Raw genomic sequence first — 22,986 nt, forward strand, 5'->3', positions numbered from 1 at the left:
CCTCTCCAACCATTTCAGTAGTCTCTACGTCTTAAATTTCTCATACTTCTCCAAATAGAATAAAGCCATTCACCAAAAAACTAAAACCAACAGAAACTTTGTCTATACAGTTCCATCCGAGTCGGAAGTCCATTAAGATCATGAAATAAAATATAGCCCACTGAAGATAATGCTTCTTGAAACAGTGGTCTTCCAGGTGTATTTGTAAGTATACAATGCTATATTTGCACAGCCAGCTTTCTAAGCAGCACAACATCCTGACAGAGAGCAAAAACTCAGAAGGAAAAACAACCCCAAATACACACACACATCCCCACACACCCCCCCAAAGCTCAAAGAGTAGTAACACAGTTGATGTACTGTTGTTTTAAGCCTACCGTCAACATTTGAGAATTGCCTAATCCTCACAAATTAAATCAGTGAGAGGGAAAACATAAGCAAACTGGAAATTATATCAGGAAGCATTCACCCTCCTCTAATGTACAACTGGCAGCAACCATACACAGACTTATTTTGAAGGAATACTTGCATTTAGAGCAGCTTCTCCACATTTCTCAATTGCAGCTAGACCCTGATTATGAATGTGGGTTTCCAAAAGTTTTTTCAGTTCTCCAAGGCCATCCTGGATTCGAGATACAAGGTTATACATGCGTCCCAAGTCTGGAGGGGAAGGGGGGGGGGGGGGCGGGGGGAAGAGGAAAGCCAACATTTGTACTAGTTATGACTCGAATTTCTCATTTACAAGTTGCCAATAAGAGTTAAAACATCTATCATCAACAAAAACCTATGTGCAATTGCTCTTCTAAAAAGCCATAGAAAAACTACAGAAAAAATAATACAGTATAGCAAATCTTTGCACTAACCTGGAAAGCTAAGACTAGTTAAAGAGAAAGCACTCTGTTAAACATTAAGATCTGTTTTACCTTCACCATGCTACATAAATCTGAAGAAGGAAAAAAAAAAGGCCTTAAATTATATTTACTTCTGATTTCTAGTTTTCATAAATTTAAAGAGATGCAATGATTTTAAAATGGAGTTAAAACTCTCTTATTTAAATGAAGTTTTGAAGTGTTACCATGACAGTCATTAGCATTACTGCTGGCCATGCTAAGAATACCACATTCTCCAGCCACCAGTAGAAATAATTGTATCTCAAAGAAAGAAAAGGTTCTTGAAAAGCATTACCTCGGAACAAAACTAAGGTAAAAATAATTTGGACATATTCAAATTTGGACAATTTCACACATGTTAAAGCCTCATATTAAAATCTCACCAGTTTTCAGCTAAGACTTTCCAAAATCAATTAGTAATTTCAGAAAGTCAAATATTGAAGAGGGTTTTGTTTTTATTATTCATTTTCAACAGGACAGATGCTTTGTACTTTCAGTGCAGAACACTTTTGAAAAAAAAAGCAAACTTTAATATGGCCATAAACCAGGTACACAAACCCATCAGTTACCTCTTGCAATCTTGCTCTCACTGAACAGGCACTCAAATGAAATGGTAAACAACCAAATTAGTTACTGTAAACTAATGAGGGTATTTCACCTTGTTGAATCCATCTTAAGGTTGACATATGCATCTAGTGCTCCTAAAGTGTAAGGACTTCTCTGAAGAGAGTATGAGCAATTTATTACCACCTTAGGATTATTAGATTAAATAACACAGAGCAATCAAGTAGCTGTATTCCTACCTAACTCTGAAATACAACACACAGAACTTGATGCCTTTAATACTAAAGCAATGACACCTCTATTCAGACCCACTTCCATCTAATACTTTCCATTCCTTAGAACTTCAGCAAGCTTAAACTGTTGGATTTGAAATGCAAACATTTTTCTCTCTGGAAACCATATTTGCAACCCAGTGTTAAACTTTTGTAACAACATAAGAATGCTGTTCTTTTACCTACAGAATTTTAGAAAAAAGGTAGGAATATAATGCCATGCATAGGTATAATAAGCTGCTGCTAGACCTACACAAAAATAAGGGTTCACAGGTTTGTCTATCAGGATGTCTGTATTAGGTGATATATGGAAGAGGTCCTAGAAAGCCTCAAGGAGGATTTACACAGTAATTCCACCTAAATCACTACAGCCTGCTCCCAATAACCATAATTATTTCCTATAGGTATCGTACCGATGTGATCAAGTAACACATGACAAATGTGCCCACAATCTTCATAACCAGTTGCACAATGTGATTAAGAAGTTACAGAACACCAACCCAAGTGGCCTGTAATACTATACACTTAACATACTTCACATGGGAGGACCTCAAAACCAGTGTACTTTCAATAGCAAAGTAATGAAGGTTTCAACTGAGAGCAAGATTTTATTTTAAGTTTAGAATAGTCTACAATAGGCTATTTTGGTATATCACAAATTAGAGAGTGAACTGCTTATAGTAATTAAAGAATGAATTGTCAAAGAATTTTTCAAAATAAATGCTTCTAATCTTGAGACTTCATGAACCTTAAAAAAGGGCCAGGGAACTACTATAATTTGTACAAGTGAAGCCTGATAAGAGAAAACAAAATATTTTGAAAAAGCAGAACAAAAAAATCAGGCATTTTAAAATGCCTAATTAATCTTAGAAATAACTGAAATGAAAGTAAAACCAAAGACATATAACAAGATGGTGCCCAAGATACAAGTTACGTGCTTCCCTTTTTTACCCTGACAAAGTTACGGAATTGCATTACTATGGTAAATGACTGTATTAAAGGCTCACATAACCCATGAGCTTGATGAAGTAAGGGGAAAGAAGAAAAGCCTGGGAAGGCCTCTCGAGTCCAGAAAAAAATTCCTGTTTGTGCTGTTATGTCTTCTGGCAACAGAAATAGTAATTTTACTCGTTAACACCCACCTGTATCAAAATCTCTTCCAATTACAGAGTAAATACATTTATTTACAAACACAAACAACATCTGACTCTTAAATACTAGTACAGGATAAAAACCTTCTATTTACATTTGAAACAGGAGACTTCTGACCTAAAAATCATGCTGAATTGCTCTTTTCTATTTTGAAGCATCTCTTATTTATCAACATGATGATTAGTTATTTTTCATAGTTGTTCTTTGACAGTTGATAGTTGAGACAGAGTCACAGCTGCAATTCACAACTCTCAAACGAACAGTATCATCAATAGTAACTTAATCATAGTATCTCTTCAATTCTGTCACTTTCTTAAAAGCAGTATTTCCACTATAGGGTCTTAGCTTGACTTCCTATATAGATTTAATTAATTCCCCAACTGGAAAAATCAGAAACACCACTCATCCTTATTATCTGCACAATGCACAGGAATTATTTGGCCCTGGTTTTGACTGTTATTTTGTGCTAAGCATTAACACCTGAAGAAAGTAATAAAAACAAATACAATTGACAATTCCTTAGAGATACCTAAACTCTTTGATAAGCTTTACTTATTTTAGAGGAACCACTGAAGAAGTTTTTATTCTATGTGTTCTCTAAGAAGGTATAAACTTGAACCATTAGTGGCACTTAATTTTAGCTGTGGAAATAAGTTTTATGTCATCAATCAATAATTTCCACCCTTTCCTTGTGCTCTATATGCAGTTTTATATATTTTATATACTATATTTTAGAAGCTACTTATTTCCTTCTATTCCTCTTTTAACATTTCCTATTCTAGACAACTTGGATTTTAAAATTCTCACTGCTGACTCATCAAGATCCATTGATTAAACTGAAACAGCTGGTAAGACTAGTGATCTGTCTTTCACCTCACATCTCTCTCATTAAAGCTTCAGCTCCTGCTGAAAGGATGGCTCAAGTGCTCTTGAAGCTATTCCAGCTGTTAAGAGAAATCAAAATGACAAGTGTTTTGCCTTAATATTTGAAATCAGAATGGGCTTCTCGAGGCAATAATCTCAGCCATCCCAATTTAATCAAAAGTTGCTTGTCAATCAGTTTAGTGTCTATCTTCTCTCTTAATCTAACTCCTGAACAAATCACATTTAGCCATCACCAGAATTTACATTATTCACAAATGATCAGGGAGGAGCTCTAAACCTAAAACCAATATTTGAATCTCCTTACCTTCATTTTTGTCGGCATCCAACAAATTCTGAAACTCTGTATGAAATATCTCCAGGTGCTTTTCAATAAGTACTTGCTCACATTTTCGTGCTAACTCGTCTTGTGTGCTCTCATGCAGATACACCTGAACTCTACGCTGTTCCTCAAGAAGGCGAGCTTCTGCCTAAAGAACAGATATAAACATGAAACCTGTACAGAAGGCAGAACAGAAATCCAACAGCAGAAAACAGATGACTGTTTAGTAAATTCATCTAGAAAACAACAACAACAAATCTCTCACTAATGTGGTGTTATGGTCCACCTATTCAGGCAGTTATTTTTCTGGTAATAGTAATGTGATCCCCTCCCCACATACATATGGAATTAATGTTTATGTTGATTATAATCTTATATACTGTTTAAGGGGGAGGGGAGGAGAATCACAGCAAGATTGTTTTGCCATTGCTTACGAATAAGCTTACAGATGGAAATCTGCTGTCTGAAAAAGAGAAAAATGCTGACATGAGATGCTGGCAGTTTTAGCATCAGCAAGCTCTCCAGCTACAGAAGCAGTTTTGTTTAAGACAAACATGAATGTATTTCATGCCTCCACAAAACTAAAAGGCAGAAAACTACAATTTAGCAGTATGCCCATGACAAATTTATTTGAATGTTCTCATCTACATTCTTATACAGAAAAGCTTCCCAATAATTTAAAATCATTTAAATTATAGTAGCATTTAATTTGGCAAATGAAATGCTACATATGCATATCTTTTCAGCAAACCAAAATTCTAAATGTCACTTAAGGAATTGTACTTACACCAAAATGTAAAACTCAAGTTTTTTCATATAACAATTACCTTTATTTTGTTTGCACAAGTGCTAAAGATTAGCTTTATAAGCCATCTGTAATTGCAGTACATTATTAGGCATAAAGTGCATATGCCCCCTTAACAGTCCAAATTATTTATATTAATAGCGTCACCAAGAGAAGGAAATTAAATTAATGTATTTTCCTAGTATGAACTAAACATGAAAGATCGAATTATGGACACACACAAAAAAAAGAGTAAGTACACTGCATCATACACAGATAGTTTTAAATATTCTCTGCCACTGTTAGCTTCACTCATTTCTGTAATAACTTTGCCCACAAATAAGCTCTTGCAAAATGGTCATGGATTACTGTCTCCTAGAGTTAAAAAATACAAGTCAAAATATGGGAAACAAAATCAAGAGTTTGGGAAGGGATAAAAACTCGTACTTCGGAGTACTTGCCAGTTTCTTACCAGCAAGGAATAACAATCGACTTCCTTAATGACAGCAAATAGGAGCAAATCTTTCTGATGAACACTGGAAACTGGTATCAGACTAGTAGGACTACTTATCTTACACTTAACCAATTCTGTATTTCTATAGTTCAGGAAATTCTGCCACTTATAATGCTGCTTCTTCAAATACCTTAGACCTTCACTTCTAATGCTAACAAGTCAACTCTCACTTTGAGTTCCTTTATGAAAATAAAGATTCACTCTACCTTCAAATTTGCTTATACTCTCTTTTTGTGTTCTTATAATTCCATTTTCCTTTTAAAGTGGTATTTCAGAAACAAAGGAAAAATAACTAGTTCGCACAACAGTATCTTTGGCTGGTTGAAGTATAAGATCAAAAGTTCAGTTTGAGACTTTATTTCAAAGGATAGTCTTAAGAAATACTGACCTTTTTCCCTACAGCATATCAGGCCATGCCAGCTTTACTCATGAGTTCTGGCCTGAGAAGAAAAATGCACAATCCTTCTAAACTCAGTAAGTCTGCCTGTATAACTACATACACATATCCTAAGTCTAATTAAGATTCCATTAGTATTCTACAAGAAACAACCAGAATTCTACTATATCATGGAAACACTGATGTTATGCTGCTGTGCACTTTTTATTTTTATTTTGCAATGCTATTTATGCCCAATTAGATCTCAATGCACAGTGCTTCAGTGAGAAAGCCAAGCAAGCGTACTAATAGTGGATTACTTCGTAGTTCATACTTCGAACAGATGACTTATAATACCTTCTTTCTGATAGTATGCTGTGTGACTGCTGGACAACTTGCAGCTTTTCACATCAGTCTCATTTAAGGTGCTTCATAACAGAAAAGAACCCTAATTCTAGCAATACCTGAGTAATAATTATGGGGAGTACTACTCATTCCAGGCATTTAAGTGACATGCAACATTACAATACCCAAACCAAGAAAAATAATTAAGAAGTTTAAGAAACTGCTTTGTAAACAGTTAAAGGAAAAAATGTTAAGAATTCCTTATGCATAATTAAGTAAGATAAAACTGAAGGACAAACCTATAAGAATTTTAAATTAATAGTTCTGAAAGCTTGCACGACCTCTCTTGATCTCTCCAGCAGAGCATGCAGACTACAGAAATCAGACAATTTGTTCCCATGAAGCTTTTAGCTTCAGTTCATGTTTCCCCTTTCCATTAGGTCACATCCCTTAGTTTGTATCATTTTGCAAGCTCTGATCATATTTACTGTAGAGTCTAATACACATCTTTTTCAGTTTCACCAGTTAAATCCCAGGAAATAAGTAATGAAAACAAAGTTCTCGTTCAGTTTGATTTTAATGTATGCACATTATCTGTAAGGAGATGCCAAGACAGCCCAAATAGCTTGTATTACATCTCCGGTATATGAATTTTAGCAAAGACTTAAGGCTATACACTTTCTTGCTGAAGATTTCCCCTGTCTTCTGCTAGCTTTATATGTGTTTTCGGCTTCAGGCAAAGCAAGTTGCTCTTTTGTGGATTTTTGTCTTCAAGTCTTCAAGATTGTTTGGGGTTCTAATAAGTTCTTTCTACTTGCCATTAATCTCTAGTTCTTGAAATAGCGATGACCTTCAGACAGCTTTTTACTTCCCTGAACCAAGGAATCCTGGATGAGCTAGTCATTCTGGTTACAAATGACTGAAATTCCCTTACTCTGTTCTTATATATATATTTTAGGATGAAAGTAAAGACAAGAAATTGAAAGGGACTAGCAAAAATAATGAATTCAACAACAACAGGAAAGTAAACATAGTCTGTGACCTACTAGGCAACTACCCCAAAGCACTAAAAGCAAGATTCATTTTACTGTGTTACTTCTAGGACTTTTTTTTTCCCCCCCTTCTCCTTTTTTGAGTAAATCATTGACTTTAATGCCAAGACTCAGAAAGGATGTGTTCTGCGGCAAAAAGAATTACACAAAAGAAACACAAAAATATTGCAGGGACGGATGTGTATCCGCATATTACATACTCAAAAAGCTCTCTCTCTCTTTTTTTTTTTTAAAAGTAAACTGCAAGGGGAAAAAACAAATGATAATTTAGAGAGTGAGAAAACATGCTGAGAAAAATACATAAAGCAGCACTTGTCCAAGATGGAAGATGACTATTCTATTTCACATTCAATAAGACTTACTGGTTATTAAACCAGGCTAGAAATAGTCAATGTTTATCCAGCTCGCTCTTTAAGTAGTCTCTGGTTTGGGGGATCCCAGACAGGGCAATCTAAGAATTTAAATCTGGCCTCTGTTGATCAGTAGGGTTCATTACATTTAATTAGCTTTAATTCTCTCAGAATATTTTACAATCTACTTCTTTGGCCACCTTTTCCACCTTGGAAGAGATTGTAATAGATGTGCCAACACAGAGTTCCTTGTATAGGAAGAGTGAACTAGTAGGTCTAAAGCCGAATGACTATTTTGGTGTCTTGAAGTCTAACAAAATCTGAATTTATTTTAACATTCTCTTCTCTTTTGCCCATTAAGAAAGTTTCAAACTTCCATTGTGCTTACTGAAATACACTAAGGAGACAAACTTCACACCAGATAAATATAGAAGCAGATCACCACAGGGAAAAAGAGCTAATTGTAAAATAATAAGCATTTTAAGAAACAGATAATAAAAACCAAGAATTTATATTACTTCACAGATATCTAGAAGATATCTGTATCCAGAAAATAATCACAAAGCTTATTAAGTAACTTACCTTCTTCATGTACTCTGTGACTGGGTTCTGTTGCAAAAATTCAGTACTTTCTCGTGTATAAAATCTCTCTGTGTCAGCAAGAAACTGAGATTCAAAGGATTCTTTATAGACAGTTAGAGTAGGTCCTTTTGCAAATGCATCATCTTCATTCAGTCCCAGCTCCACTAAAAAAAAAAAAAAAAGAAAAAAAAACACAAAATAAAAATGGCAAGTAATCACAAACTTGTCTTTTATGAAGTGGTGGTCTCTTGCAAATAAACAGGTACCCTCTAGCAAATAAACAGGTACGCTACTTCTAACTTACATGAAGATAATCCATTGGGACAGTACCAGCACCACTTTTTAAAACTTTTTAAAGTATATATTTCCTTTGCATTTTAAAAAATAAGCAGCAGAAGACATTATTGATGTAAACTGCACTTTTTGATACATTACTAAATGGATGATAGTGAAGTTTTCCAAATCCTGTCTCAAAAGCTGGTTCAAATTCCCCTTCTATTTATTCCTCTTACACTTCCAGATTATATGCATTTATGTTTTTTTCTTAATGAAACTAGTGATTAATCTGCATGGCAAAACTCTCAATTTCATGCAAATGGAAAAAAAGAATCCCACCCCATTTTGTAAACTACTATGCTTCCCCACTTCCAGATTTAGTTCCTAAATAACTGATTCATAAACAATGAACATTTGTCTACCAGTTCTGCTTTCAAGCTTTACAAATATGGTACAATCAACTGAAATTGTGCCAAGTGTCTCTAAAACATTAAGTTAAACAATATATAGCAGCATTTGTTTTACTGTAAAAATCTTTGACATCCAAAGAGGTGGGATGCTCTTCTGGGCTCTGGCAGGGAATATATATTTATCAATTTTTAAGACAGTAATAAAACCTTAAAGAAATATCATTTACCATAAGACTGTACAACTCCACTGATCAGCCTTGTATTGATAGTTTCACCATTTCTTTCCTTTTCAATCAATTTCAGCACAGCATTTGTTACCTTAGAAAACAGAAATTAAAAGTCAGTCAAGCCCAGAGAAAGCAGCTGGTAGGTCAAGCACAGTACTTAATTAGGAGCATATTCCTATATTCAAGACAAGTCAAATGCCTCAGGAACAAAATTTAAGGACACCTGAACATAAAAAAATTCCTACAGACATCACAGAGTATGCTACACCTTTAAGTTCTACAATGTAATTACAGTCTGATTAGTGGTGAACTGTAAAAGGGTGTGCAAGTGCTGTTTTCTTTTGTTGTGTTGTTGGGGTTTTTTGTGTGTTTTAGTTGTTTTTGCTTGTTGGGGTTTTTTACATTTCAAAAAGCATCTTCTAAACCAAACTTCTGTCTGTTTTATACTTGAAATACAAGAAAACTTTGCAGTAAGAGCTGAACTAACCACCTGTACTTTACACAAAGAAAGCTATTGGCTTATGTTGACAAATAATTGTTGCAACTACTGTTTCTCTACACTGAAATCTAGCTAGTATTTTCATAACACAATGCACTCTTTTCATCATGAAGTACTTGCAAATAAGATTGAAATCCACATACAAAAATCCAATATTTTGTTGTGATGGAATTTCTTGTTTTATATTGTGCTTTCACTAATTAAGAGACCAAAAATTCCAGGCCTGTCACTGTTCTCGCACAATCTTGACTCTCAAACCTTAAAACATGACTGTCAGCCTGTACTCCTGCTTGGCTTGGAAACAGTAAATTCAAGAGTCCTCTCAGCAAAGAGGTAACAGAACAATCTTGGTATCAAGGTTCAACCACACACAGAGAGAAAGGCCCATTGCCCCAGATGTTTAACTTTTTAACATCACAAACAAGAAGTAGAAGGTTTCCTTTTATTTTCTAGGTCCATCCCTCCTACTCCCCCCATACTCCAAATTCTCCTTGGAACAGTTACTAACAATATATAAAATTAACCCTATAAAATAACACTGCAGTTATAACATCTATATATACCTGCTTATTTAATGGCCTGAATAGGCAGTCTCTCCAGGTCACCAAAGCAAGCTAGAAGCAAAGGAAGGGAGATGAAAGTTGGAATAAATATATACACATATACATGCAAGATAACTTCTTAAGGAAAGCTGATATAGTATGCTAAATAATCAGAACTTTTAAAATTATTATATTTTGGCACACACATTTCTCATGCAACAAGACTTTCATAAAAAAAATTTGCCATTTGCTTTATTACTAACTCTACCTAAGATGTCCCCTTTTCTGACAGTGATTCACTGCCAACTCTTAAAACTAACAAAGGCTGCAAGTTCCTTTGACAACATACAGCTTTTTTTGTTGATGATTTTCAGGCTGACATAGTCCCTTAGCATTAAGCCAGTGAAGTTACGAAGGAGGGAAGCAAGGATACCAACTGTTTTCCTACTATATGCAAAGTTATTTAAGCGAAGCAATAAAATAACATATCACTTTCCTAATGCTTTACCAGAAAGGACAATAATTATCCTTTATTTACAAAAAAAAAAAAGTACTTTTAGTTATCTGAGATACAGAAGTTCTATGTTCTTCTCTTGTTTATATTACTTTACATTACAACAGAATTATCAAGATCCCATATCAATCTTTCAGAACTGTACCAAAATAACTTAGATTACAAACCAAATGTTGACTGAATCTTAGCAGCTTGGATGCTAAAAAATTTGCAGAGATGTATTGAAGTCAACAAAAATGCAATTTACTTCTTTATTTGAAACACTTGACTGAATTCTAAGTGGAATGACAAGGCCACACTGATGCGCACAGACAACAGTATAAACAGCAGATATTCAGAAACAACCTCGACAGTCTAATATTGCTAGTCTCAATATGTACAAGGCAGATTGATAATCTCACAAGCTTAGACCCATCGAATTTTTATAAATATAGTGGGGTGGGAAGTATGGAAAGGGGGGAGATTTCCACTTTTCCCACTTCTTCAAAACTTCTGTGAGCTTCATACAAGTTTCAAGAAGTGATCTACAGGATAGTGCAAGCATGACAGATGGAATAGAAAAATCACTTGCTTCAAAAAGCTACTTACCGAATAAATTTCATATATTCCTTTACGACCTTCATCACACTCACGACGAACCCAATGTCGATTGAGGTAGGCACATATTCCATTCAATACTTTGCTCGAAAATCTATAATCTTCCCACTGTTGAGTATAGAATTTAAGCACACTCTCATCCATCAAATCTTCACCATCCTGAAATAACAAAAGTTCACCAGCACTGTTGGGGAATTTTAAGGTACAACCAAGATCTGTAAGGGTGTACAAATTGACTGTGTAATAAATCTACACCATGCAATGTATTTATAGGAAACATAGTGCTACATTTATAGTCCTACATTTATAGGAAACATTTATTGCTACATTAATAAAGCACAAGGCCAGTATGAGATTTAGAAATTAGAACACTGGTAAAAAAAATGCACAGCCTAGGCAAAGCTCCAGAAGACACTCCTGTCCCTCCTGTGGGAGATAGCAAGAAGGCCCACATCAGAAACAGACAGTGACACTGATGAGAGCACCAGGTAAAACATGCCAGTGCAAAAAGTAATGCATTCAACATGACAATCTCCACAAAATATAGCACTGACTCCCACCGCTGCTACTTGGGCAGCTGAGGCAACTGATTGTGAATGGGGTCTTCTCTAGGACCCTGTCAGGCAGTAAATGGAACCCTGTATTACTGGAAATGGGTATGGCATCATATTTGTTCTTGTTACAGAAAAAAAGAAAATAAAGTTGTAACAAATGGAATTTCAAGTACGTTTCCAAACTGGACCACTACAGCCTGAACAGGCAAGGGAATAAAACCAGGAGTGCATTCTGGAGAAGACCTCAGACACCTTTATGCAGCTTCATAAATCAATTACGCAGTAGACTTGATAGGACACCAAGAATTCTCTTATTATTGCTCAAAACTAAAATCCCCAAAGTTAAAAGCATGTCTCCTTTCCAAAAATACCTAGGAACTATTCTCTTACAAAGCAGTCTAACATTCTACTCTCTTGGTAATTTATTTACTAAATTAATGTCTACCATCAGGCATTTTCAACTTTACAGGAAACTGTTTTTTCAGCATTACTAATATGCTGGTTAATTGGTTAGAAAGTCCAGCTGCTCTTGTTCAGGATACAGGACAGCTTAAGATGGCATATAATGTTACTTCTATAAAACACAGAAATGACGCATTGGCTTGAAGGGGAAAAGCAGCTCACAGGTATGTTTAGTGACTGATCTATGCCTGAGGTAAAGCCTACAAAACTTTCTAATGGCTAATGGAGACAAAAGCAAATTTCAAGATCATTCAATTTACTTCCAGTGGCTGCACATAGATCTCTAGTTTTGTCGATACAAGCTTTTCTCAACCAATCCATATCACTACTACAAATACAGATTCATCTAATGTTCCATCTTACCTTAAGGAGATTTGTCAAGTAGTTCTTTAGAAATTCTTTTAGCCGTTTGTACAGTTCCAAGCCAACAAACTGAGCACCTCCAGGTGTCTGGCCCTTTTTTGATTTAGAAGGAGGTACTCCAGCTCCCCGTGCTTGATTAGACTGGTGTACACTAGTACAGTAGTTATAAACATGACTGATAGGAAAGTTAAGGAATATTTATATGCCAGCATGGGACATTAAAAATCCAATGTTACTTTCATTAAGCTTTTTTTATATGACCATCAATGACTTAACCATAGTACATTACAAGACGCATTAGGCCACATAAAATCAAACCAAAGCTAAGAAAATGAAGTCATTTTCAGCAGAATTATCTGCAGCAGGAATCTGTCAGACTGCCAAATGCACTGCAAATACTGACAACAACATTAAATTTACCTAACACTTACTTAACAAGACCACCAACAAAGCAAAGCAGTGGAATTTGCTTATAAGATTATTTTCAAGGTTTTAATGGAATTTCTTTGATCTACTATATTGGCCTTCTACAAATACATAAGCTTGCACTTGAACAGGAAGAAATTTCACCACTAGCCTCAAGTAACATTCAGTAGTTGAAAACACAGAGGACAATACTTTTTGGATTCTTCTGAACATAATCCTTTATAAAAGATTTGGCCATTTACCACTGGCAGACAGAAGAAAAACCTAGAAAGCAGTAATGGTGACACACACAGTGTGCATTTCAGTGTGTGTAAGTGAACTTTATGATGAGATTCACTGAAACTCATTTTAGGCTACATAATCCCAAAATTAAGTATGTGGTAGTAATATTTTTTCCTCTCATACTAATACAGTCTGGAAGATTTACTGTATCTGTTAATATAACATTTCAAGAAGACATTCTGTTTTCTGATCTAAGACATTAAAATATTCAGAATTCTTCCCAAGTAGTAAGCGGAAGTCACATTACTTGAAACACTGCAGATAAGAAAGCATCCTGAAAGAAACTGCACTCCACACACAAGGAGAATAAACTAGCTTGGTAGCACTCAAATTCAACTTGATGAGCATTCAGATTTGACAACAAAAATACCCTAATGACGCACCTGGCAAATGATTAGCCAACAGGAATGCAGCTACTGAGCACTCATGCTTCTACTGACAGTCTGAGGGCAGGCTTTTTAGTTATATCCCTTGTCAGAGAACACTGTATTTAAGCAATCCAGAAGGTCTACTTTGGTTTTAACTTGTGCTTTAAGTAATGGGCCACGCTTTAACCACTAGACAGGCTTCCTCCAGAGAATGCCATGTATTAGGAAATTAATATGTTGCTGAGATTTGCCTTTTATCTTTCCCTTTCAGAAAGACCAGTACAATATAATGGAAAACATCAGCACAATTAAATACCAATGGAATTATAAACCCCAAATATATGATGCGTTACAGTCATTATGAACAGACTTGCTTCTAGTATTTAAATAGTACAGCTCAAGTAGAAAAATCTCTTAAAATACACAGTTAACTCCCCTGCAATTTCTTTTAAAAAAAGCTTCACAGACAAATCATATCCTTAAACTATGTTTAAGGATCAGAGCATCCTGCATGCCACCAGGAACAAGGCTCACAGTCTGTGTCAATCTAAAAGGAAAGCCTTCTCACACTCTATACTCATGTACTTGTTCAGAAAGTTATCACATTCTGTCCAAAAGAGTAATGATCTTTGGCTAAGATTAACCTCTTTTGAAAACATACAGCATTAATTTATTTCTTACCTGTTACCTCATCCAGGTGCCAAATAATTATTTTCCCATGATATCAACCAATAATATAAAACTTTAATTTGAGCTTAGCAACTGAACTTTTATCAGCCTCTTATCTCTAACAGCCACTTATTTCCTGGACATTAATGATTTCTTCCAGTTCCTAGTCATTTTTTTGTTCAAACTTCCTGGCACTTGCTACTTTTACAATCTACATTCAATTTCAGAACTGCCTGTTCAAGTCAGGAATGCCACACAGCATAACAATTTTTTTCTAGATACAAAACTTTCCTTCTTTCCACAAACAAGAAAAGCAGGGCTTATCTCACAGTTTAACTTTAAAATAGGTAAAATAAGGTCCTCAATGGTGTATGGAAAGTCTCTCCATCACGATACAAGGAATTTAAGGCTGATTCATAAGTACCTAATTGGCAGTCTTGCCTCCTTCTTTCCCCAACTCTCCTATCCCAAGTGGCTTTAAGCAAGCCTGAAAATAACGAGGATTGTCCAGATGACAGGTAATTCTTGTAGTTTTTGTGAATACTGCCTGATGAAAATATTCTTTCTGTTCTTCTCCAAGAATAATCACAATAGCCTTCAGAAAAATAAAAGACCAAGGTTAGAAGACATAAGCCTTTTTCTAACCCCCAAAATTCTACTATTAAAACCAGGATTCCTTGTAAAGTAAACATTGAGAGAGACTGAGACCTTTTGTCCATGCCTGCCCATAATCAACACAGAGCTGGTGTAAAAATATACCAGTACTGCCCATCTTTACTTGTTATTCTGGCTTGAGTCTTGCTAGCCAAAACAGCACTTTTGAAATGCTCCAGTTTAGTTGTTCTATGCAAGTCAAACTGAAGTTAGTTTGCCTGTGCAGAAGGTGGTTTGTAAGTGTAAATAACTCTTTGACATATTATACATAAAAGAATGTTCTCTCTCACTTTGTTTACAATCTGTATCCCCACCTGCTAAAACCAACCACTGACAGAAAGACTGACACATTCAAAACAAAATCAGAATTGTACTGCTTATAACAAAGTACATGACAGTCCATCTGAGAACCACAAGAGGAATGCTATGAAGATAATTCTTGGTTGCAGAAGGCAAACTAAGCCCCTCAACTGCTTCATATGCTGGAAGGCATATACATATCCAAACAGCTAGTAGGAAACATTTCTGTGGGTGTTTGCAGAATTCTGCGTAGCAATTCATATACTACAACATGCAGAGAAGTTAATTCATCAATAGAATAGTTTGCACCAAAGTGAAGCTGCACTGCTCCCCAAGCTTCTGGCTGCTGAACTTCAAGATTTGGCCGAGCAAACAGACAAACCATCTACAGAAGAAAAACAGCATGATCAATCTCCTCTAACTTTTACACCTTCCTTACAGTGAAGGAGAAATTACATTTACTTACCTAAATTAGAATTTGAAGTAGAAGACTGCAAGGAAGTTTATAAATTGATTCAGCATTGTGCTGTTTAAGATGAAAAATCTTTTTCAGAACTTTATTCTTCTCTGAAACTCTTCAAAATGAGATATAAAAAACAGACAAAGACAAATTTTACCACCTTTGTCTTCAGTATCATTCACACTGCTTTTGACAACCTTGACTCAGTTTCTAAAGCTGGTCAGTGCAAAGGAAAAAAAAAATTCCCACGCTGCCACGCCATAACAAATTTATGGCCTTGTAGGAGATTATTTCCACTGAAGGAAATGATTCTGACACACAACCCACCTGGGAGAGCTTACTTGCCACCTGCTTTTCCAGTAGCATGGGAGTTCATGCAGGCAATCAGTGATTTGGACTGGGAAAGTGACTGCTGCTACAACTACCCATTGTCCCTGTATCCTTTGCTTAGCAGATTTGAACTTCTGTGTCCGCACAGAAAGGAGGAAAGTGAAACAGACTCTTTCAGTAGTAGTGCATATACTTTCTGAGCAAGTATGCCGTCAAAACACAAGCTTGAGTGCACGCCATAGTCACTTCTAATCTATCCTCCACCCAGAAAACTATCAAAATACTCCATACAGCATTTTTTCCCTCCAGTATCAAGTGCAAACAGAAATTATGCAAGACAAGTATCAGTTCTGTAATTCGGTACACAAGAGGAAAATACTCAGATTTTACACTGATGGGTGGAAATTACTCAGTTTCACCTCACCTTAATTTTTTTTTTAATAAAGAAAAACAGTTCTGCTGAGGTAATAACTGATTCCCCCTTCAGCAGCACAGCTGGGTCCCTGCAGTTTTTCCATTTTGCTATGAAAAATTAACATAACTGGAATAAGTCTACTTGAGGAACTGATATGTAAAATTAAAAGGAACTGAAAGGGAAGCAGAAATACAACGTAGCACAAAACTATAGGGGAGAGAGAAATGACAACAAAGCTTTTGAAAAAGGAGGAAACACAACAACAACAAAAGCTGAACAACTCTACCTAAAATTCTTCTCTCATTACTTCTAGTTTCTTTATAATAAATATTTATTATCTATTATATGCAAATTTAGGCATAAACTTGCTATGTCACAGAACTTAAAGCAGTAATTAACTCAACGCTGAGTGCTCTGTCAGCTAGCCTACAGGAACAAGTTGAGATTAGTTCCACTTTTGTAAAAAATTTATATTTTCCCAGATTACACCAAAGGCATGCGAGAACAACAGATAGAAAGTTACTGAACATACTGATAAGAAAATTGCTAGGAATGATTATGGAAGTTTTGTATTCTTGTAAAACCATTTCTAATACTAGCAATACAGCTTATTATATTTATTAAAGAACAGCTTTACATATTTTCTTCAAAATTATTTCAACTCCTGTGTGTCCAGAAGATTACGCTGTGCAAACCTCACAAAACTACCTCATGCATAAAGCAAGCTGCTAAGAGAAGTGGACATGCCTACATGACTTTAACTTTTCAGAAGCCAAATGAAGGAATTTTGCACAAGTTTTTGAAATTATGAGGTTGCCAATAAGCAATCACATTTCAGAACAAGTGCTTTAAACATCCACTTTAGCTTTGTGAGGAGCAGCAGTAAAACAAAAAAACCAGAAACCTTCACTCTTTTCAGGGAGGAATCAGCAAGAGCCTATTTTAACTATGTTCAGTTCATCATCCGGTAAGGAAAGGTTACTCCCACAAAGCAGCTCAAAGAGAACAAACAAAAAAATTAAGACTGCCCCCAACCCCATACATTCTCCATTTGTGTTTCAATACACTTTATCCTAAGATCAATTACACATTTAAGTCTTTTGATTAGATACAATTGCACTGTTAAACCATCCCCATTTTAGTCAGGGAAGGACTGAGGCAGAGACTGAACCAGCTATTACAGCATCAGCCACGCAGCTGCTATGAAAATCCAGGCATAGCTGAACTCAGACATGTTTCTGCAAGTCTGAGATTGGAGAAGCTTCCAGCAAGCGCCATCTAAAGACTAATAGATAACTTCTTGTTTCCCTCTTCATGGCATAAACACAAAAGAATCACAAAGAAGCGCTGAGTTACAAGGAAAACACAAATTTTCACAGACAAATGCATATATAAAGTGTACAGTCTTTATGCCAGGAGATGTAAGAACCACCATAATTGAGGCTGCTTTTAAGTTTAAAGTTCTTTACATTGACAGAAGTTGGTTTTGTACAGAATATTCTTGGTTACTATAAAAAGCAAGTACAACAGCAAGTGATCATTGTGGAGAACAACATAAAAAAAAGGAACTGATCACACTAACATAAACATACTCTGCATTTCTTTCAAACTGAAGCATCAATTTTTATAAATATGCACAAAGCCGTACAATTCCTTGCCACACAAGGGAAAGTGTATTATGTACCTTTTGAACATGTAAACAAATACATTTACTTCTACCTTTGCATTCCACACAAGCACTAACTGGTACATAGGAAATGCTATAGAATGTCATACTGAATATAAACAGGATTAATACTAGCAGACGGCAGAGGCTGCTTTGATGTATACAGAGTGATCTTCAGTATTCTCAGATATAGAAAACCCCTGGAACAATCAATCTCTTCCCCTGCTGGAATGAAGGGAAGAAAAACACCTTAAGTACAAGCTCTGGTGTGCACTCAGAGACTGAATCTAGCATCTCACAAAGAGACACTCTGAACAAAGAAAATTAATGGAGGTAGCATGGAGGTCCACACACTCTTATGTGCACAACTCTTCCAATTTTTTCCCTGATTCACTTGAACAAGTCACAACAAAAACTTCCACATCTCCAATCATTTTTGACTGAAAATTTGATACCAGATACAGGAATAAAGGCAGGCTTGCTTATGCCTGGTTCTCCTCCTCTTGAGAGGGATGAGATGGAATCTACTTCAGGAGCAATACCCTGCTTCCCCCCTCCTCCCCGGAAAAAAAAAAAGGAAAACAGAAAAAGAAAAAAAGAAAAAAGTGGGGAAAAAAGGACAAAAAGTTATGAGGAAATACTAAACTGTCCATTGTGCAAAATTTCCAAACTGCTGTCATATCCAGCATCCTTCTAAGTGAGGTTCATCTTCAGACCAACTACAACTGCAGCTGAAACTCATCTGCATCTGTTTAGCTTTCCAAACCAAGTTGACAGGCAGAGCTTCCCAAAATAAAAGTCCATCTGTCTACTAGACTTGCTGTATGCAAAGACTGAGCAAATGTGTTACAGATACTGCATCTAAAAGAGAAGTAATCTTTTAAGCACAACTTTTGAACATGTGCACTTGGTATAGGATACAAAGTGCATTGTTATCTTCACAGTAGACTAAAAACTCTTAGCCTAGCCAGCGTCAAATACTCAAGTAGTGAGTTATCAGACTACTAAATTAATCCACAAATGAAAGTCAAACACCAAAACTATCCACTAAGTTAATTCACTTATGAAAGTAACAAAAACCATCCTAAGTTTCAGATCAAACAACTCCTTGAAGCAGCAAGAAGAAGGAAATGAATAGTTAATAGACAATATATCCCTTTTACAGCTTCATCCCAAGAATATTTGAGAACATCAGGAGAGGAAAAAACCCCAAGTGTTTTAACATTACCATTATAAGAACTACTTTGAGTTCTGTCAAGCAGGGCAGCTGAAAACTAACAAGAATAGATTAAAGGCGCTCAGAAGAAAAAAACCTCTCTCAAAGATTCTACCACATGTCAGATTTCTCTCAGATATTCAACTTTTGCAGACTGCTTTCATTCAGTCAAGAACAATATTGAACCTAGCGCTGCAAGAAATCAGTCATTTTAAGTCTTAGGAAAAGTTCTGACCCTAAACCAAATGTAATTTCATCTTCCCATCACTATTAAACAAGTATCCTAGAAACATTCAGGGTTTTTCCCGCCCCCTCAGGAGCATGGATTCTGCAGGCACAGACAAGATTACAGATCAACTCTGAGATTACATGTACAGAAAACAAACTTTTCTATCTCCATAGGAAGTCCAGAGAACTACAGAATTAATTGCTCTATAGCCTTCAAGCCCTCTTTCTTTTATAAAAGCTCTATCCTTTCAAAAAAAATTAACACAGACTAAAACTTGATATGCAATTCCAAATCGGTGCCAGCAACAGCTTTAGATGTTAGTTTATGTATCAGAACAATAATCTTTCCTATAAAACCTCTAAAAATTGATAAAAGAGCAGAACTAAAGTAGGATAGGAAATGTTTTCCGTCATCATTTCTTCTACCATATGTCCACACACTTTGCTCTACCACCATCTTCTTAAGCAGTGCTTACTCTGCTGAGCAATACAAGATTACAAGAGTAAACACGGAACAGATGCAAAACAGAGGTGGTTCCTCATCAAATCCATTTACATGCCACTTTAGAGGTGGAACATAAAAGGAACTCTCATTTTCCAAACAAAGTCCTGAAGTCAAACACTGAAGCTATAATACAGCAAGAGGCACACCTGTCCTTCAAATTAGTGTTAGAAATTAGTGTTACACATTACCTGACAGAAACTAGTTTCCTACATCTTCCAAATGGTACTTCAGCACACACATACAAGCATGATACAACCCCCTTTTAGCATCTTATAAGAACTCCCAGAATGGGGACATGCTGGAAAATTTCCATAGCTCTCTGATGCAAGCTAGGAATTCAATAGAAATCCACTGGGCACATTATCACTCCAGCGGGAAAATTATACGACCAACTCAGAGTAAAGTACGACTCTAAGGTTGACAAGAAAAAAGTTTTCCAGGTGATCGGATATTATTACCAATAAAACCTGCAGCATAATGCCAGACACTAACATATAAAGGAAAAAGAATTTCTGTGTTCTCTTGGTGTACTGTGGACTAAAAATTAGACCTATTAATAAAATCACTTTAAACATCTGCTCTGTCAAAGACAATAGTAATCAAACCTGAAATTCAGAGGTAGCCATAATTACAAAGACAGTTCTCAACACAACAGAATGTTCCTGCTTATTTGCCAGTAAGATTAAATAGAAAAGGCTGATCTTCAAAATAAAAATGTATTCTTAAAAGCCACTAAGTCAAATAGTTATGAAACAATTCTGAGTTTAGAAAAGTAAACGCTTTCTCTAATCTACTAACAGTGAAAGCACTAACTGGCTTCGGCATTAGGATACGTGTAGAGTTCCATGTATCTGGATTTTGCCATACTTTGTCTGGTGTAAACCTGCTGAATTCCAGCTCTCAGGTCATCCCATATCTGGTCAAGACCAATCTGTTTAAGTCCATGTGGGTTCTGATTCCTATTCGACGACATTTTGTATTTCCTGTAAAGTCTTCCAGTGCAGCAGCCTGAGATCTGGCTATTCCTCCATCAGAATCACAAGTCAAGTAACATTCTAACTCAGCTGCAGCAACTCAGTGAGATATTCGTTACATACAAAGAGTGACGTTTCCCAGGAAGATAATCTGCAAAAGGAGAAGAAAATATACACATTATATGACAGTCCAAATTCATTCACACTAGAGAAAAAGATATAAAATTATTTCATTGAAATATTTTCATTTATACAGATGAGAAATCCATTATGAGATCTGAAATACCAGAAACAAAGACCGTAACGCTGCAATTCAGCAATCTGTCCAAAGCCTGAAGGTCAGTGCTGCTGACAACAAAACCCTAATGCTAATAAGAAAATGTAACAGTAAAAATCTTTCCAAGCAGCAGACACTATCCTACTAAGAAGTGTTACCTCCCTACACAACAGTAAAACTTCCATATTTCCAAACAACTCAGGGTTCTGTGGTAACTCACTGTTTAACAAGCACTCCAAGATTAAGGAGAAGATAATAAAAATAATTCTTTTTCTTCAGTTATCAATAACTCTTCCAGACTTGAGATTCTACTGCAGGTAACCTGAAATTCCAAGGTATTTTGGGAGCAGAGAATTTTTCTGTATGGTAAATGCATGCTTGCATTGATTTCTTTGCTAAGTAAATGAACACCGCTTCCTTCAATCTCATTTTACCAGCAAGAGAATATGCAGCTAACAATGGTGGGAAGAAAGAACTAATGTAGTGCAGAAAATAAAGATTCTGTGAATTGTAAATGAAAGAATAAGATACTAAGAAAATACACTACTCCCATGAGTGCTTAAGCGCAGATAGTTTGGGAGATAGTGAAAAGATGGTTATCGTTCACTGGCCTCGTGAAATGACAGAGTAGGAAAAAAAACAGTCACCTAGAAAGGACTGACGAGAATATCAAGCAGTAAAGATCCATTTTTACACAAGTCCTTAAAATATTTTGCAATTTTAACATGTATCATCCACTGTAGCAATAAAATTAGGAAGATACCCAAAAATGACAACAGAGGTAACACGATTTAAAAAATTAACCCACAAATAACAAAGTTGTAATAAGTCAGAACCAACTTACTCTTATTGCAGCCTTTTAGCACTTAAGGGGGCTTATAAGAAAGATGGAGAAAGACTTTTTACCAAGGACTGTAGTGACAGGACAAGGGTAAATGGTTTTAAATTGAAAAAGGGTAGATTTAGGCTGGATACAAGAAGAAATTTTTTACTGTGAGGGTTGTGAGTCACTGGACCAGGTTGCCCAGAGAAGTTGTGTATGCCCCATCCCTAGAAGTGTCCAAGGTCACGTCGGACAGGGTTTTGAGCAACCTGATCTAGTGAAAGATGTCCCTGCCCAAGGGCCTCTACAGACAAGAATACAGCTTTATGATAAACCTGTCCTGTAATGGAACCTGCCGGCCAAGGCTTGTATGAACCCTTCCATAATCCCAAGGATAGTGCAGGCCAAGGACTAGCCAAGATTGAGAAATTTCTTCATTTTTTCTAGTCAATGAATCTGTCTTGCCACAGTAACACAGAAGTTACCACTCCTCATAGTCCTTTCTATCCATCACCTGTAAGCATTTAAGTCTCAAGCTCTAAGTAAAAAATACTAAGAAGTATCTTCATTATGTCAATCTGAGCAACAAGTACTGTCTCATTTCAAATCACAACTGCTTCTGTAGCTCATTTTTCTTTTTACATGAGCAACAAGTACTTAGAGGATTATGTGGAAAAACAAGAATTCATTGAATATATATCTTATAAAACATACAGTTAAAATTTAACCTTGCCATTCTGTTTCTATAATTACAGCAAACTAGTTATTAAAGACACATGGGAATAATGCATCATCATCATGATGAAGTGTAATACAGATCATAACTTGTTTGTATTTCACTACTTTAGTTTCTGGAAATCAAAC

General features: G+C 35.8%; 1 protein-coding gene across 1 annotated transcript in view; it reads right to left on the reverse strand.

The window, feature by feature from the left end:
* CUL1 (cullin 1) overlaps positions 1–21,021 on the reverse strand; it is a gene marked incomplete at both ends in the record, with an annotated part of 34,143 nt that extends 13,122 nt beyond the window's left edge. Inside the window, 8 exons of the mRNA XM_082014694.1 lie at positions 530–660; positions 4,068–4,230; positions 8,086–8,249; positions 8,999–9,089; positions 10,061–10,111; positions 11,142–11,309; positions 12,530–12,704; positions 20,882–21,021. Coding sequence (XP_081870820.1) covers positions 530–660; positions 4,068–4,230; positions 8,086–8,249; positions 8,999–9,089; positions 10,061–10,111; positions 11,142–11,309; positions 12,530–12,704; positions 20,882–21,021 — 1,083 coding nt within the window. The remainder of the gene's footprint in view (positions 1–529; positions 661–4,067; positions 4,231–8,085; positions 8,250–8,998; positions 9,090–10,060; positions 10,112–11,141; positions 11,310–12,529; positions 12,705–20,881) is intronic.
* Between the last annotated feature and the right edge of the window lie 1,965 nt (positions 21,022–22,986).

The sequence above is a fragment of the Phaethon aethereus genome (assembly GCF_964289735.1).
Source record: "Phaethon aethereus genome assembly, chromosome: 2".
Taxonomy (NCBI): domain Eukaryota; kingdom Metazoa; phylum Chordata; class Aves; order Phaethontiformes; family Phaethontidae; genus Phaethon; species Phaethon aethereus.